A 20,310-nucleotide genomic window follows, 5' to 3' on the forward strand; every position below is an offset into this window, starting at 1 on the left:
TTATTGTTGCATCACAATGAACGGCGAACCAAAACAAACCAAAGGGCAGGGGTTATCAGGCGTGTATAAATCTTTTTGTAAGCGTTTCTGAACTCTTTAAAATTTATTATTCATGCCTGATAAATGAGAATCGTTAAGCTATTTGAATCGTGCGTTTTTTCGTGGCTTTTATTCAACATTATTTACTTTCAGTTTTACATGCCTCATTTTCCATGGTAATACATGAATACACATTAATATCATGAATCTTGTAATTGTAAAACCCACCTGAATTCACATCATATCATGAATATTGTTATTGTAAAATCAGGGTAACACAAATACAAAACCAGGGGCGTCGATCCGTTTTTTTCAGATGGGGGGGGGGGCAAGTTCATTAATCAATATTATATATATATAAGTGCAGTGCAGATGGACCACGCCTTCCACGTCAATCTAGGGCACCTCGAAGGCTGCAGGAATCTGATTCACACAGATTCGAGACACCAAGAGATTTCTATCGTCAGCAAGCTTACATGGCGTTAGATGTGGCGGTGAACAAGTTAAATGACCGAATTGTTGACAAGGCCTCGCCCATCATACAGTCGATCGAGCGGCTGATCATGAGCGGCATCAACGGTGTGGACATCCCTCAAACGGATCTGGAGAGAGTAACAACATTCTATGGAGATGATCTGGACAAGTCCAGGCTCAATGCTCAGTTGCTCACGCTAGAGAATGTCCGGGAGGAAGCACAAGTCAAGTCGGTACACGAAGTTATTGGGTGTCTCAAAGGAAGCACCCTCAAAAGAATGGTTCCGCAGGTTGTAAAGTTGCTTAAACTGTTCCTCGTCTGCCCGTCGACAACAGCAACAGCTGAACGATCGTTCAGCCAATTGAGGAGAGTAAAGTCCTACCTGCGTAGTACCATGTCCCAAGGAAGGCTCAATCACTACATGGTACTGGCATTGAAATGGTCACTCGTTTCGTGTTAGATGTCAAGTAAGATTTTTTTATTTATTAGAACGGGTAAAATGAACATTGAGCATTGTCACAGCACCCCCAGTAACAATATAGATCATCCTCCGTGGCCAGGTCCATGATTATTTCAATGCACTATGAATTATGTTGCAATTAATAATTTAGGCCGATAACGCACCATATTTATTATAGTTTTTCTCTCATAAATACAGTCCGATTGACAATATCCGGATATTTATCCATTTTATAATGAGGGACGTACATGTGTATGTGCATGACTTGTTTGTAAAGTTAGAAACGGAAAGTTGCAATAAAGTTTTGAGGCCATCGTTGTCAGAACAAATTCCCAACGACGCGATTTTAGCCCCTCCCCTTCTTCAGTTCTTTCTTTATCTACTAATTTCTCTCTTGCAATTTTTCCTTCTCGTTCTCAGTTTCTTCTTCTTGTGCTTATAATGACTGGAACAATGTGCTTATAATTAAATCATTGTCCCTGCTATTTTTGCATTGCGCACATGGTTCAATGTCCACCCCAGAAAGTATTGATTTGAATCAATTAATTAAAAAAATCAAACACTGCATAATTTTAAAAATTTCAGGAAAACCGGATGTAAAATGAAAGAAATTAAATTGTTTGAATAGTCTTAGAGATTCGAAAATAAGGACCAACTTGAATGCAACCATCAAAATGTAATCCACAACGGTTATTCCAAATATTCAGGAACAAATAACACTTTTTGTCACATTTCAATGAGGAGGAAATTAGAGTCATATTTCATATACGTCGTCAGTCATATATACAGACCAGGATGTGCATATAAATTACTGTTCTGGGAAATTATGATCATAAAAAAGTTTACATCCCATTTTGATGAAATGTTCAGTGCTTGGATTTTTCTTTTTATTTAAATAAACTTTTTTGTTGCGATGGACTTCGTTCAATCAATCGCTATGCTTCTCATGTGGATATAGGACAGTTAGTTGCAGATCAAGTGACCGTTGCCATTTTTTCCATATGAAAATGACCCCGCCCCACAAAAAACACGTTACAAAAATAATATATTCATTCAGTCTAAAGTTATAAGAAGGTAAAATCTGCGCACATCGATCACTGAATATATGCATAGAGATTCTGAAAAGTGAGATAGATATTCATAACAGTAATATGGCGTCATGCAATGTCCCCCCCCCCCCCCCCCCACGGCAGTTATAAAGAGAAAGGAGAAATAGAAATATGGAGAAAAGTATGACGATCGACCAACATTTCATTTTTTGCAGCCTATTTAGTTAGTGGTTTACCATGTGAAATTTTAGAAAAATATACTTTCAAACTGAATGTCATTTTATGTTTTGTTTGACAAAAAATACTATTTTGTTTTTGTTTATCTGTTTATATATATATATATTCTTGTTTTGAACAAAATGTTGGCAATTGCCGGTGACGTTCTGTAATAAATTCCATAACTTTATGTACAAGTTCATTACTATTTCCATAGGATTGCCAGTTTTCCAAAATTTGACACATACTGAGTTTTAGTTAGAGCTCGATTATCTCTGGGCACGAGATGAATTCATATGTTCTCCTGACAGAACATCAGTGACTGAGAAAAGTGAACATGCATGGACCAGGGATTTGCATATCTGCATGGATTCTAACTACATGTACGTGTACAACCAGTGGACTGAACTGTCCATGACCTTTTATTACTACGAGTACAGTATAAATTCAGCGTGCAGGGCACACATCCTTTAAAGTCCAAAGTAAGATAACAATAACATGGGCGAGTTTAAATCAAACTTCTTCTCTGCGTATATAGTAACGATAACAATAACCTTACCTCGATTAATTTTATTAGCAAATCATCAGTAATATTTAACAAGGCAGTGATAGTTGATTGTCTACTAAGACCAAGCTGGCATGGATCGAACAAACTATTGTTTGACAAGTAAATATACACTTAATTAAACACAATCTATTTGAAAACTTTAGAACTGTGGAGCCACGATGTTATTATCTTTCCTACTAATATTTTAGGGCTGATAAATGGCGTAATTAGTCATAAATAATGAGGGGCAGAGATTCTTGACGATTAAAGATGATTTCTAAGAAGCAACCAGCAAGGACAAACATGTGATGCTTGAAATGATAATCTTATTTTCTTCGCAATTTTGACAGCTTAACCGTTCGCGACGGCAAACGAGATTAATCAGCCGACCATGTCAAGTTCGAACAGCTCCATTGTTCCGTGCGTGCGAGCTGGATCGTTGATTACAAAAGCGTGTGTGCGATCCACGATGAGTGAATTGATCGATCGATAGTTTTCGCGCATGCGTAGTTCATTTCCTGTTTTGGCTGCACGGAGTTCAGAGCTCACCTGTCGCTCCAGTGCTATAATTATGTCCGCACAGAGTGACTTCTTTGAGAATGTATTGTTTGTGATGTGGGTTTTGAAGTTTTTCTTGGACTTCTTTTTCGATATTACTATTATCATGATATTCTCCCTTCCCTTCTTCTTCCCTTTTCTTCTTTTTCGATCTTCTTATTATTATCAAAATTATTATTCTCATTTCTTTTCTTCTCATATTCTTCTTCTTTTTCGATATTCTTCTTATCTTATCATCCTCATTTCCTTTCTTTTTCTGTTCGATCTCTGTCTCATCTTTTTGTTCTTATATTTCCTATTTATAGACCCCCCCCCCCCTTCTCCCTTGATATAGTCTTGCTTTGTTTCCTCTTGCAAATGAAATCCTCCTTGTTCCCCCCTTTTTATAATGCTCCCTTTTCCTTTTCTCCTCCTCCTTCTTCTTCACTGATAATTGTGTAATCCTACACCTCCTCCATCTCCTAAGTTTTCTCTTTCCATTTCCCTTCTATTTATTCTTGTTATGAATTTGCTTGTGCTACTTCTTTTTCGTTTTTTTCTTCGTCGTCTTATCTTCTCTTACCTATTCTCATTATTCTTTTACTCCCGTCATCCTATTTTGCTTTATTTTGTTCTCTCTGTTTTTCTCTTCTTGCAAAATGAAAAAAAAAATGAAGAATATGATATTTTCCTTTTAAAAGTATGCCCGCCAAAACATGAATCTTCAAAATATCTTTATATGCATACAAGTAATACTTTCTGAACAAGAAATCATAATCTTCTCGATTAAAATTTGAAAGGTGGTATACGACAATTATTATGAAGATTATTTATCATTTATCATCCAATTATTTAAGTTAACCAATCCCCATGATCACCATTATCTTCTCCCTTCATCTTTTTTTTTCTGTTTCGTCTGCTTTTTTTATCTTATCTTTTTCTTTGTCTTATCATTATTATATTCGTAATCTTAACCATTGTTGTTATTATTATCAATATTATTTTTATTATCCGATTGTTATATTTTCTTTTATTATTTTTATTATCATTGTTAGTGTTGATAGAAATGTTTATAATTGCTATCATTGATATTATGTAAACATTTGAATATTTTACATGTAAAGAATAAAAAAATCAGTTTAATTCGATTGAAAAATATTATTGTTATTATCATGTTTGGCGCAACCCGAAAGAAGAATCAGTTTCGCTGAATGCCATCCCCTCTACTCTCTAATCCCCTTACCTCTAGTCAACCTCTACTTATATTCTCTTTCTCCTCTATTTTCCCTTTTTTTTTTTTCCCTTCTATTCAATCAGTAGCTTACGCGGGGGGGGGGGGGGGAGGGGGAGGGTTCAATTTCATACGAGGCGCTTTTAATCGAAAAAAATGTACTACAACACTGCGCGGACAAGTGGGTTATGCTCTCCCTCTCTTCTTCATCTCCCGTTCTGTGCCCCCCGGCCCTCTCTCTATTTTTTCCCTTCTGAGTATTATCTCGTCATCACAGAAATATGTCCAAACCCGGCCCTCCAAGCCCAACCCATACTAAAAATAGAACCTACATTAGGATAGGTGCCTGGCATATTCGGCCCATAATCAATTTCAAATGATGTCTAGATTTTACGTCGTCGAGAAATGTTCAACAAAAACCTCCAAATTATTTCCTTAATTCAAAATCCAACGGTGACGTTGCCATGTATTTGTGTAAAAAAAATGAATATTATGTATCAAATGATTCTAGCAATTAAAATTGTATTATAAACAAGACATTCTGCCTTTCTTTCATTATCCAAGAATATACAATAAGTCCCTGCAATCCGTTTTATTTATTGTGAACTTACTCAATTCTCAGTTTATTTCACTAGTTTAGAACGTGTGTGGTTATTTTCTTGACATTTATGTGCAAAGGATTTAATGATCAACAAATGATTAGTAATGCATGGAAAAATGCAAGAAAAAATAACTTAAGTATATGTTGGACAATTTAAAATGGAAAAAAAATGAGTGTGACCAGAAAGACATTTTCGGTTTTGCTGGTAATCTATTTGTCAGAGATCGGCGGTGAACCAAGGAATTCTCGGTGGAGGGGACTATAAATGCGCTACTTTTTCTTTACTTTTTTCTGACAAGCAAGGGGGGAGGAAATAGAGGTCAGCAATGAAATCGCAACCATAGTTACACCATTACTATTTTATACCCTTTTTTCTAATTCTAGTGCATATGAATTGTATTCCATCATTTAACCCCCCCCCCCCCTATTTGATTCGTCACACTCACTGTCAAATTTTCGGACAATATGATTTTATTAACATTTTAGGAACTTTCCGTTCGGGAATTATTATTTCCTGCGTTCAGTTTGTTTTAATATACAATTTCGTCAAGATGAAAAAGGACTCTGAAAATAATAACCTGCATTGCCAAAGTAAAATTCTAAAATGTCGTAAGTGTATATAATTTCTCACCCGGTATATTCACCTTTACAGAATTTCGATGTATTAAAATAATTCTTATGTTTTATTTCTCCACTTCCTTTTTCCTTGTAGCCAACAATCCATAAGAGCTCCGATGAAAATACAAATATAACGAGTTAATTAGAGAACTGTAAGAGGAAGAGCGTGCTTCAAAAGAGATACAAAGAAAGGCCATTCTCGCCTGCCTAAATATCATATTCCAGCTCATATTGAGTGATATATATTATCTCTAATTAATTAATTAATTAATTAATTGTCTTTATTAATCAATTCATGTACTGATTGCTCTGTCTCATATTTATCTTTATTAAACTTGAGCGTCTGTTATATTCTATGGAGTACGGCAATATGCTTTATGCCGTTTTTCTCGCACCCTTCTAACAAGCAATAAAAAAAATTAAACGAGCCGCATGATGATAATGATTAATAATTCATATAATATCCACTAAACATTGTGATCAAGGCGCTCTACTTATTCATTACCCGGCTTACATCATTTGTTCCGTGAAAAGCATTATAGGCCTGTTGGCAGACATAAACATAAATATTTTATTTTAATATATTCTGCTTTTCATTCCCTCTATCTTCTCGAATAATATATCCATGGAATGCATATTTACTCCATGCTCTGGATTCCTATCGCATCACATTTTTTATATGAAGGTCAAACCAAACCACGATAACATGCTCAATCAGAATAAATTCAATTGGGGGAAACCATAGATTTTTCGAAAATTCATATAATGAGATTATATGGATAAAACATGCTTCATATACTTTGTACATCGTAAATAACACATATTAGTCTTCATTAGCACGATTATTATGTCACGGCGTTTATCACTCTGGTGTTAAACCAAACTGACAAAGGGTGAACTCATCCGTACATCCTTCCCTTTCAAGTCACTCTTTTACATTGTTAGTAAGTGGCAACTTTATTGACCTTCGCTGGATGCCCTTTTGTGATTTTCAAAGGAAAGGGGGCCATGCCTCCATCAATTACCACATCCGTATCGTTAGAACAAAATAGAGTGTACGTACGATCCGAGGTATTCTCAATAGCCAGCTGTATACACTTTTTGTTTAGGATTATAGAAATCGATATCAACTTAAAGTCGTGAACTCTCTTCTAGTTTGATCTAGCTTGATCAGTTCATGAATTTGAATATTATGACAGCCATTTTCAAGAGGCAAAATAATGCACCTAAATGAAAGAAGAAAACAAAAAATCGATGTTATAAACTGAAACCATGATTTTTCTTTTCCTATATTTTATCAACGGCGCCATTTTGAAACCTCACAAGCAATCTAATATAGTATCGATCGTTTTCGATCTATCGTTGATCATATCAGCGCACGCACGGAGCTCTGCGTGCGTTTTGGGTTGCATTTCGCTGCTCCCATTATTTTCCCTCACTTTTATTGATTACGGTATATACGTGGTTCTGCGAAACTGAAAATCCTTGAAATCAAGCTTCCATCGCGGCAGTGCCCACTGTACGCCAATATTGGACTCTCTTCGAAGCATAACTCGTTTTATAATGCTTTATAAACTATAGAAACAAAAGGTAAAAACGTATGACTTTCTGGAATGTGTAGTTTAATTAATGGACATTGTAATTATAACACAGAAAAGGCAGAAACATAGTATGAAATTGTATTTTTAAAGCCTGCAAATGGATGCGAGTAATAGCCTTTGGGGAACCGACTTTATACGGCTCCCGTACATGAATGAGTTTTAGGGAACCGTATATAGCCTGCTCCCGTTGGCAACGGGTTAAAGAAAAAAAAAATCTGAAGACGTACGATTGTATCATACTACATCCCTCTACTTGTGTCTTTCTTTCTTTCTTTGCACAACAAACATTGTGTTGTTTAACAGAAGACAGCACCTGTAATTTTTTATTTATATAATGTATATGAAAGATCAAAATCGACTTCAAGTAGTGTACTACTCTTATGACGCTTAGGTTATTGAGTTCGCTGATTTTCAACACGACACTACCACGGGTGTCTGTTGATGTGTAACGAGATTTATTTGGCGCCCAACTGCACACTGCTTTAGAACCTCGAATCTGGAGCTGAAGAACGGGGGTGATTTTTGCTACCTGCGTCTTCTTCTTTTGAGTTTGAACTTCTAGTTGGAACTTTGAGTTGTGCTTATCGAGTAAGTCCGTGACAGGTAAGATGCTTTAAGTTGAATTACTATTTTTTTATTGGAAACATCCAAATAAACGATAATCATGAAAATGATGATGTAGATGTTCCATGTGAAGGTGATAATAATGACGATGATGATGATGATGATTATGATGATGAGGAGGGGAGGATGATGATGGTGATAATGATAATGATTATGATTCTGATGACTATGATGATTATGAGGAGGATGATGATGGTGATGATGATTATAATGATGGTTATGATGATGACGATGAGGATGATCATCATGTACTTCGTGATCATGATCACGCTACTGATTATAACAAAATTCTGCCTCAATATCTTGACACTGTGAATGCTGTATAGATATAAAACTGAGTCGAAAGTTGTTCACATGCATTTAGATTCAATGAAGCCTAACTACATGTAGAGAAGGGCTTACTTGTAATTTTAAAAATTCTGCTCCTACAGAGTCTGAGATAAGGTCATCGGTGGTAGAAAGCTGAAAGGGAAAACAAAATGAGTTTCCAAAAAGACCTTATACAATCTTGTCAAATCCTCTAAGGGTTGCTTATTAAATTGTTCACATTCTATGGTTAATAGATGTTTAATAATGGTTAATTTGCTAAAATTAGCCAAATATTATAGAGATATCGAAGTAATTTGCCAACGCTGCAATGACGAAGAAGATTACAGGGAAGCAGTCTACAGTTTTGTAATGATTAAGTGAACTTCTCTCGAATACTTCTTATTGAAATCCCATGTAAGGTTAAAACAAACTCATTGGTGTTATACATCGCCCTCTGTATTTATATTTCGCTAGCTTTGAACATGAACTTGGAGTACATATCCAATAAAGTAAGCACCCGCCCGTCATTATGGATTTTTTACTCTTGATTATTTTATTTCATACTTGTTGAAACGCGGCTGCTGTAATTCTGTTGATTTATCATTAATTTTATATTAAGAATCTTTTTTCTACCTCAGAATAACAAAACCAATACTTCATTGACATGATTAAGGCGCTTTGAGGTAGATGTTTCATTTGCAAACTTAAGGCAAGAACAGAGAGACTCCATCAGACTGCAATTTACAGATATCCCATGGAATGGGAAGCCCTGCCCTCTGAATGCAGAGTCGAAACAGTCACAGGAAACAGTGAACATGTTCTGGGTTTCCTCAAGAAAGATGCCCTAAAGTTCCAGTTAGATTAAAATATAAATCAATATATGTCTAGAGATCCACAACACATTTTCAAGCTTCATTTTTATTCTCTAAACGGTGTCCAATATTCGGATTTTGCTATATCTTTAGTCTCATGCGTTGTAAGGTTATTTATTCTAACTGTTTCTTAATTCTGGCTCAATTATTTAAATAAAAAATGTGTTCCTCTTATCTTTTTTATGTTATCATGGTTATGTTAATCATAAGTTGCTTCCCTTTTTGTGTAACCTACCTGTTTTATACTATCATGTTATTCCATTCTGTAAGTCTATTATATGCAATCTTGGTTCACCGAGTCAGGTGTGGGAGGGAAGGCCTGTGTGCCATGGCCATTAAGTTGACCTATCCCCTACCCATGCTACCCGGTTGTAGGGGCGGATCCAGCCTCCGCCAATAGGGGGGGGGTGGTCCGGATTTTTTCATCCATATTTTCCCCGATCGGCCACTCGGAGATGAGTTTTGGTTTCTTTGAAGGGGTAGTCCTAATAGTCACTTCTTTGCTTTTAATAGATATCAAATAGATATAACAATATCACAATCCCTATTTACATAATGCGAGCGCGAAGCGCGAGGTTTTTATGAAATATGTGTTTTTTTTTCCTAAAATTTGAATATTCTGGGTGATCATGAAAAAGATGTGTGTATATGTAACGAAATCACTATTACAAACGCGAAGAGTGAGCAGAAATGATCTGATGGAAAAGGTACCTCTTCAAGACTGCTTACAGTTAGCCATGAAGACGTTACATATTTAAACAAAATTAAACAATGCGAGCACGAAGCGCGAGTTGATTTTTTTTACCTAAAGAATTGGAAATTCTAAGCAGTTTTTCTAACTTAAACAGAATAGTTATATAACTGAACAATTCATGCCTGCGCAAAAATTTCGAGATTTAGACCTACTGAACGAGACACTCGTCGATGTACAAGTTTTGTACATTATGTTGATGTACAAGTTTTGTAATTGATGTACAAGTTTTGTACATCATGAAAAGGATGAGTAATTGGGGATCTCCATTACATTCATAATGCGGGCGCAAAGTGCGAGCTGAAAAATTGACATTTCTTCATAGAGAATGAAAAATTGTAATCAATTTTTAAAATCGTGAACAGGAAAGCTAAAGTAATTGATGCGAACGCGAAGCGCGAGCGGAAAAAAAATCGAGATTTAGACCTAAAAATTGGACACTGTTCATGTTTTGGAAATAATGAACAGAATGAGTAATTATGTAGGGGATCTTCCTACATCAATAATGCGAGCTCAAGGCGGAGGCAGAAAATATTTCATATTGTGATCTGAAATTGGATAATGATTTAAATAGACAATAAGTTGAGTATCTGAATAAATATGCGCGCGCGTGTTTTAATATCTAGACCTATAGTATCTAGGCATTTTAAAAAAATCTGTTATCATAAAAACCGAAGCGAGCTCGAAGCCCGAGCGTAACTATTTGATCTTCCAATCTGAAATAAAGAATCAATTTCTGCTCTATATTTCAAGCACTTTATAGGAAAATTGTGAGGTGGATATGGCTTTTTTTCATTGTTACTTTGAATTTTGACAAAGACCGGGACATCCTTGGGACATGTCATCATACGAAAATGATGACTCTCTTCCTATTCCTTTTGCTAAGCGCGAGAAGATACAAAAGGGACAATTTAATTATTGAATTCATATATTATTCATTAATGCCTGAGGGCGCGAAATCTGATGATATAATGGCCTAAGGACTGAAAATTTCAAGCACTTTTGTAATTATACATGTGATACATTAGTTAATATATTTTAACTAATAATGCGAGCGCAAATTGCGAGCAAAAATTTTTGATAAACTGTCATGATAAGTTTGGTGTATAAACAATATTGAGACATACATAACTCCCCAATCAAATTGCGAGCGTGCAGCGCTAGCTGATAAGTTTTGACAATTAGACCTGAAAAGGGATATTTTAAAAACATTATGGAATACACGAAAATAATAGGTACCTGATAAATCAAAATCAGCGCGAGCATAAAATGTTAATATTCAGACCATAAAGCTGACATTTTTACAGAGCACTTTTACAAAATCAATTTGTAAATCGTACAAAGTTTGATTTCCGAGGTGAAATATGTTTTTTATATTAACTTCCAAACTTGATATTTAAATATGCGAGCGAGAAGCGCGAGCGAAAATTTTATAAAGTAAGATGACAGATTTTTTTCCAAGTCTTCACCTCATCTTATTTTAGTCACTTGTCTTCCACTGGAAAATATATTTATCAACACAGAACTGATGATATACCTGATGATTTGTCAGTATCTTTATTGATGACAGATACATTTTCATTTATGAAAAAATTATGCTGAAGATATTACATTTATTTCTAAAATATTAACTAGCGAGACAATCATTTTGAAATCTTCGGAAGAATTACTTGACACTGACTTGAATAATACGTGCAATAACATTGAGGACTCATGTAATTCTATTTTAAGCAAATGTCTTCCTATGTACAAGGATTATTTTCCACTGCAAAAAAATAATCATGTCAAGAATACTGAAAACAAACCTTGCGTAAAAAAATGTACAAGACGAAAACATTTATAAAACTAGTACATCTTAAGTCCATTCTAACACAATTCAATTCAATCGTCAATTTCGCCAAATAGGATAAAAATGCAAAGAAACTTACATCAAATAATGTGATTAGATAATATAATACATTGCGTGGCTTTCCATGAAGGTTATCAGAAATCTGTAAGGCTGGATCGCCAAAACATAGTAAAAAGACAACATCATATCATTGTAGTAAATGCAATGTAGGAAAAGGGACAGAGGACAAAAAAAATACAAAAAGACTCGAATCAAAGTGGGGGGGGGGGGGTAGATAGGGTACAAGTAATGCATTGATATCAACTGCGAAAATTAATAATCATTCACTAGAAAATTTTTGTACTGTTTTCTAAAGGAAGATATAAATTGTAAATTCATATATCATTTGGGGAATCTCATTCCTGGGACCTACATAACTTAATGATTTAGCTTCGTGACAATGAACAATGAACTAGAAATACACAAAATTTCGAAGTTCGTTGAAATTAAAAGAAAATGCTCTATCACATTATTCATCTAGACACATTTCATGGCGTAAAAAAATGATATGACTACAATGTGGAAATTAACAAATACATTTCTTAAAAGAAACAATAATAAAACAAATATATCGAGTCTCAAAGAAAATGAAAACAAATAAAAGATAACATGCATATGGCGATTGTTAGTAAATTACAGAATAAAATCATGACTTATGATCATAATATCGGATTTAGCACATACCTGAAGAATCTTTACTGGTTTTCTATGTTTTTTTAAACCAATTACATGTCATGAAATTTCGAAATTGTAAAACAAATGAAAAAAAATCCAGATCTGGCCTTGATCCTATTTCATTGGGGCGGCTGTGCTGAGGCAATGCTGCTTGGTCCTGAGGGGGACCGCCAGGCGTGGTGGTGGTTTCCGGCACTGCATGGGTGCCGTTTCGACATTGTTATCAATGACTTGTAGTGGTGTGTAGTGTAGGTTGGTATGGTGTGTTTGTGGTTTGTGTTGTGGTGTGAGGTGTGTTTTTGGTGTGGAGTTTTGGGGGGTACTGGTGTGGTGTGGATGGGTTATTTGTGTTTTTGTAGTGTGATGTGTTGTGATTATTTCAATGTCGAACCGGGGCCCATGGATGTGTTGGGCTGGCACCGTGCTTGAGACGTTTCCCCCCCTCGGCACCAGGTAAAGTTTTTCAGTGCAGCTGCCCTTGCAGCGTATCATTTTGTTCTGGGTCAGTATTAGGTCTTTGTGTATATTATTTAATGCCATTATTTTTGTAATTATTTATTATATGTTATATATTGTTCTTTGAATACCAACAGCCGGAATATGATTTTTGTGCCAATGTAATTTTTATTTTGAGCATGACAATAAATTTTGAATATCTGAATATCTGAATATCTCATTGGAAGTAATTAAACTACCAATCAATGTGATTGTTAATCTTCATTAAATACATTTCTAAATAGTAGTCTTCAGCAAGGTTTAGTTCCATGTGATATAATATAAAAATATCAAAAGTAACACAGATAAATAAAAAGGACGATATGGAAAACATAAAAAACTATCGACCAATCGCCGTTCTTCCTAATTTACCAAAATTTTGGGAAGGTGCATATATACAATAGACTTATCCTTTATTTAATAAGCATAATGCTCTTTACAAAAGTCAGTATGGATTCAGAAGCGGCCACTCCACATCCTCAGTTCAAATCACAGTTCAATCAGAATATTAATGAATCTTCTTTTCCTCTAATTGACGAGCCAATTTTTTATGAAGCTTTCAGCAGTTCAGGGATGTTAATAGTTGTGAATACTTCTGAATATACTCTCTTGATAATAAATATTAATTCAAACTTAAACGTTTCGTTATTTTACTCTACATTAGATATGAATACCCAGACCTTAGCCAATAAATTTCCATATAGCATGTGCATGTATAATGTGAATTAAATATCTAGTTTTGGGCACCCAATTTTCAAATAGTGGTTTCACAGAAACCTGGTTCAAGATCTCTATTTCCCCTTTGTATAATATTGCTTATTACTCTTGACTAAAATATCAAAATTACCAAATAATAACTTTAAAGGTAAAAAAGTAGTTGCACTAACAATTATTTCATGAGAAGTCTTTTAAGTGAAGATTATTTTTCCGAATAATATCAAGTATATTAATGAAAACTTAAAATCTTTTTTCAAAATCATGAAATCTCAGCTCAAAATCGATAAGCCCGAAGATCACTAACACAAAAAAAACAAGTCTATTATTATTGCTAGGAAAAAACGGACGTTTCATGGAATTGCGCGCAAATTTCTCTCGTTTCTCAGCAATTACGCATTTTTTTCCAGACCTATTTGGCACATATTTGTTTTGTATAACTATAAACACTCTGGTGTAATTTCATGGATTCTGTCAAGGTCATTTTGAGATCGTTACCACAAATGCAATTTAACTCAATCACTTTCTCATCAATTTTGTACATGCATGACTGGTCTGTATTTTGACATTGAAAACCCAAATGAGGCGTTTAATGTTTTTCTTTGTAATTTTAAAGACCTGTGCAATAATCGTTTGCCCCTTTAGAAGGCTGTAAATCGTAAATGTAATAATTGTTTCCATAGACAATCCATTATAAATGTTATATTTTCAACTGGTGATTGATGAAAAACATTTTTCCTGATAAATTGAACGTCTCTAAAATTAGTTCAAACTTCAGAAAGGGTGACAAAAAGGTAATAAATAACTACAGGACTATATCTATTGTATCATTTTCCCCAAAAATAAAGTATGTTTTAGCTTACCATTTTTTCGGTATTACTTCAAACCAAAGGAAAATCCATGCGTCATCTATAAAATAAATTTTGTTGCATCAACTTAGCACCATTTTGTTTGCTGTCCAACAAATCTGGTTCACTGGCGTAGCGAATGGGATGGGGGTACTTGGGTAATAGTCACAGCCCCGTAAAAAATACGACATGGAGAAACAATAGAAAGGAAAGGAAATAAGAGGAAAATAAGTAGATAGTGAAATATAAGATGATGTTCTCAATAGTATGATAAAGTCTATCCAATTCGTTTGGGTAATTTTCATATTAAAAGGATTTATTTTTCTTGCACGCCTTTTTCTCTCACTTGCACGTTTTAAAAACCTTTGCTCAATCTTGTCTATCTGGCCACTCTACTTTTGTGGCTCATTCGGTCACTAAAGAGGTCTGCATATACTGACTAAACATATTCCCTATTACTCGTGCTAAAAAGAAGATCGCAAGTTGTGTTGACCTTGTCTCCTGAATGACTTAGGTTTTATTTAAGGTTTGGGCATGCAGACATATTACGAATATGGTTGAAGTCCGCGATTCCGAAGGTTTGTTTTTCCGAGGGTGCATTAATCCGAAAAAAGGGGTTCGTTATTCCTAAGGTTCGGTAGTCCGAAACGAATTGAGTGTTGTACATGTAATTCCGAAGGTCCGAAAACGAAATAAGGCTCGTTAGTCCGAAGGTTCGTTAATCCATAAAAAGAATAATGTATATAATAAGCCGGAAAACCGGAAAAGGGCAAGCTTGATGGAAGGCAAAGGGATTAGAAACACAGTTGCTGTTCAATTGTTACGAGGGTGGGAACGCATGGGGGCGGGGCAGGCTAAATAAAAGGCACAAATGTGTCAAAATGGGTATTTGGGTGAAAACGGATATTTTTTACCATGAGATTATTATCTATGTGAAGTCGTTGTGTGTTTTAGTAATTAAGTTGAGCGTAGCCTTTGAAAGTGATTTCTTATTACGATAAATATATATTAAGGCTATCCTGCTTTCGGAAATTATATTATATTTATTCAACAACATCGTAGTCTTGTACAAATCATCCTTTCAGAACATCTGATACAGTAGGCAATAAAGATAACGGTATATAGTTACATACATTATTCATTTATCTTCATTCATTTATGTTCACTGGAATTATTTTAGATACTTTCATATTGTCTGGCACGACGCTATACTTAAGGAATGATCAAATATGTGTTTTAATGGATCAACGATGCATTCTATAGCATTCTTTAAGACAATAGCATCAATACCAGCTCTTTTTCATTTATATATTTCAGTTGTTCACTGTATCTCTTATTTCATTCCAATGTACTGGTAATAGAAAAAGAGAATTAGGATTTGGTAGGTGGATGAAATCAGTAAATTCATTTTGTGTTAATGGTATATTGCTGTCAAAAATTGTTCCGATCTTTGAAAAGTATTGATTGAATATGTCAGCTATCCGAAGAGAATAATGAATTTCGACTTCATCGCGTTTCAGTATTTTAAGTTGCGATCCTATGCCATGCTTATTCAAGCCATTGCTTATAGTTTTCCATGATATATTTACATGGTGATTGGAACGAATTAACTGGTTTGTAAAGTATTTTCGTTTATCGCTGCGCGATTTTTTTTTCTAAGAGTATTGTTATACATAATGTATTTGTGATGCGACTTCTCAGAACAATTTATTTTATCGGCGTATAAATGGTTCCTGTGATTTATCGACCGCAATGTTAATTTCAATATCCAAGTGAGTCTTTGATTTTTTTCAAAATAACATTTATTGACTAATGGTACGTGTCTATAGGTGTGTGGTGAATATATTATTAATGGTATTTGTATATTTCTATATCATTAGGTGCTACTATCAGGAACTTTTGCTACGGGGAATATTTTTTGTTAACCTTAACGGGACTGTTTAAAATCGGAAAATGGTCTGAGATATCAGACAAAATAATTCCCGACTCGGGTAAATGATTAACATTACTAATATATGATCAATAAAGGTTAGAGATTGGTTAGTATCCCGGGCTGGTTTTGTAATTAAATGGTGTATCAGCTACCTCACCTTCGTGCATTATCAATATTTTTGTCAATATTTGTCGTAAAAATATCGAATGATAGTATTTTATATTGTGATATATTTGACTATTTTCCTTTATGTCATATTTCTGAATCTTAAGTACAAAATCAACCCAAAACAAAAGTTCAAAAAAGATATTATCAGATAATAACCTGAAAGGTAAAAGACAGTAGTGGCAGCAAAGATTGTGTCAATGAGAAAGTTTTTTAATCAACTGTCAATATATAATTATACATGTAGCTCTTGCACTTTAAAGGAAACTTATTTTTTTCAAATCATGAAATCTTAACTCAAAATCGGTCATTCTGATGATCACCAACACAGAAAAGACACATGTGGAACAGTGTATTAAGAATGCTTGAAAATGGAATTCCATCATTACATTTCTGATTTATTTTTCTTCCACAACTATTCGGAACATATTTTGTACGTATACTACAAGCACTTTTGTGGTAATTTCATGGATTCTGTTCCAGTTCATTTTGAGATCGTTACCATGGTTACCACAACTGGAATTTATTATTAATCACTTCTCATCAAATTTTATCATGCACGGCTGGTCTGGTATTTTTTTATATGGAAGACCCAAATGACGCGTATAATTTTTTTCTTTGTAGTTCTTAGGAGGTCTGCAATAACCATCTGCCCCATTAGAAGGCTGTATAGTGTAAATGTAATTTATGTTTCAATAGACGATCCATTATGTTTTATTTTCAACAAATGTTTACAAAAAATCCTGGTAAATCAAAGGTCTCTTAGTTTATTTTGATTTTCAAAAAGGGTGAAAAAAATAAATATAAACAACTACAGAACTATTTCTATCTTGCAATTTTCCTTAAAGAAATTACCTTTGCATTTTTTATTAATTCATACCGATGGAAAATCAAAACGATATTTTATTCTTTGTTGTGTAAATATTTTGTTCTTGGAAAGTGGTTCACTGGTTAAGTCATGGTCATGGTCCCCATGGAAATTTTACGACAGAAAAAACTAAAAGGAAAGTATAAGATAGGAAATGGAGAGTAAAAGATAAAATTATGTTCACAATAATATGATAAAGTCTTTCCATTCTTTTGTAATTTCCCACGATAACGGTTTATTTTGTTTCTCTTACATGCATGATTAAGAACTTTACTCTACTTTTGTGGCTCACTAGGTCACTAAAGAGGTCTGCATATGCAGATTAGTGACCACTTGGCTAATAGCCAGCTAGCCTAATGGCCACTTGGTCTAATAGCCGGATGGTCTAATGTCCACTTGAGCTATAGTAGTCAATTGGTTTTATATTTTTTTAGTAATGCCCAGTTTAGCTAATCGTCACACTTTGCCTAGTTGTCATTTCGTCTAAAGTATTTTAATGTCACTAGGTCTAATCGAATTTGGTCTAATACTGGGTCGTGTAATTGTCGGTTAGTCTAATATCAATTGGTCTAATACCAGTTCGTCTAATCCCACTTGGTCTATTATTCATTTGCCCTATATAGCAGATGGTGTAATGTGCAGTTGGTCAAAATTCCATGACGGCTATTTTCCACTTTGTCTAATTCCCTCTCAACTAATTTCCAGGTCGTCTAATTCCTAGGGTGTATCGCATTTATTGCGTTTATTTCCAATCTGTCTAATTTCCATTTGCGATAATGGCTTGTTGGACTATTCCCATTACGTCATTACACGCACAGTTTATTCATGTTGTGTTTTTCTTTTTCATTTTTGAACCTAAACACTGTGGAAATTTAATACTGCATTGTATGTTGTCCGTTCTAGGCCTTATATTAGGCATATCCCTTATCTCAAATGTAAATGCAAAATGAGAGTGGACGGGAAAAGGAATAAAAAATAAGAACAAGCAAAAAGAAAATTAAGACAAAATGAGAATGATCAAGGTTGAAAGAAGAGTCCCTAAATAAAACAACTTGAAGAAGAAGAAGAAAAGTAATAACAAGAAGGACAAGAAAAAAGCATGCAGAAGAACAACAGCAAGAAAAAGGCGAAAAAAAGGAGACGACGAAAAAGATTCAGAAAAAGAAGCAGAAGAACAAGAAGAAGAAAAAGAAGAAGCAGAACAAGTAAGTATAGAAGAAGAAATAGTAAAAAGGAGCAGAAGAGAAGAAGAATTTTCAAATTGTACTATCTGATGGCTTTGTAACTTTTTGAATATCCAAACTACTTAACTTTTTGCTTATTTTCAGTTAAGCATCGTCCGTAATGGAGCATAACAATGATTATAAAAGAGACATAAACATGTTCACCAGATACGTTATTTACCCCCGCTATTTCACTGTTAGAAATTACAAGGTCCCCAACTTATTGTAAAACCAATACTTTTAATAAAGTGAATGCGGTGATGTAATGATTGTATGAGATAATTTGCAGCATCATTTATCATTATAGGCAAAATCATTAGAATTACATTTTGATTAAAAAAAATCCCATGAACGACTTTCATCAGGATTTGCGTCCGCCACCGAAGCCCTATCCTGGCTTTACTGCTCCGGATCCTGATGACATACATGCTCAGAATGTTTTATTTTCATTTCTTATCGAAATGTACAAAACCTTGTGCTTGCTTTTCACACTCGAACCACCTCCAAAGAATGTCCTTTGAACAGTAATAAACAAAAAAAAAACAGTGTTTAAACATCAGCTTTGATTTTTTTTTCAAACCACTCACTCGTTACACTCTCTCGCGGAAAAATAAAGCCTTAATACTATAATCTAAAAATACTTCAAAAAATCATTGCTCTACTTTGATCCATAGCCCTTGTTTTTGCCTCCCCATCCTCATAACAATCGAACAACATTATCCCCCCCCCTTCCACCACGATTTAACGAACCTTCAAAAATACAGAACCTTATTTCAGCAGGTATGTAACTCTGATTGCATAATTACATATTGTCTTTCTTTCATATGCAGGGAAGCATTGATTCTGATCTTCAGATATGGAGAGATGTGTTTTGTCAAAGTTGATACTTGTCGCCGTCTTTATCGCCCAATCTTTATCTCCCGTATCTTGCGGTGAGTAATTCATTTATTATTGATTAATACATCGTGTCTCACAGTATAGTAAAATTAATACAAACAAATATTAATTTGCTCCCCTGAAATAGATAAATCAGCTGAACCTATCTAAACAAACTACTTAATGCAAAAGTTGGATTCGGATATTTTCCAATGAAATCTGAAGAAAAGTTCGTATCTCTGTGTTCAATTGACCATATCGCATGTAATTTAAACCAGCTATTTAAAGAAAATGCTTTTTAACAACAAAAAGAATAAATACATTGTAATTGGTAATTTTCAAACTGTACTCATGTAATTGTCATCAGCACATATTGGTGGGATACGCTGTATTGAATTTGCATCTCATCGTATTAATTTAAATTCGACTTAAATTTGTTTAACAATATGATGGAGCGGAACTGTTGAAATAAATATGTTTTAATATATTATAATAGACTAGATATCTCGACAAATAAAGTCAGGTCCATTGTACATAGTGACTTTATAAACATTTTTGACACTCTGAAAAATTACTAAGGCAAAAAAGATAATAATCCGCTAAAGATTTTTAATTTAGGCCATTGTATTTGACCTTAACACTCACTCTGAAGCACTCTTTCATCAATCGTGCCGCATAGTCATTGTAGTTTTATG

At 34.3% G+C, this 20,310-nt stretch overlaps 1 protein-coding gene across 1 annotated transcript in view; it reads left to right on the forward strand.

The window, feature by feature from the left end:
* The first annotated feature begins 15,103 nt into the window (after positions 1 to 15,103).
* LOC121417693 (hyalin-like) overlaps positions 15,104 to 20,310 on the forward strand; it is a 37,026-nt gene continuing 31,819 nt past the window's right edge. Inside the window, exon 1 of the mRNA XM_041611427.1 lies at positions 15,104 to 15,128. Within this exon, the coding sequence (XP_041467361.1) occupies positions 15,104 to 15,128 (25 nt within the window). The remainder of the gene's footprint in view (positions 15,129 to 20,310) is intronic.

This window comes from Lytechinus variegatus, chromosome 6 (genome assembly GCF_018143015.1).
Source record: "Lytechinus variegatus isolate NC3 chromosome 6, Lvar_3.0, whole genome shotgun sequence".
NCBI lineage: Eukaryota > Metazoa > Echinodermata > Echinoidea > Temnopleuroida > Toxopneustidae > Lytechinus > Lytechinus variegatus.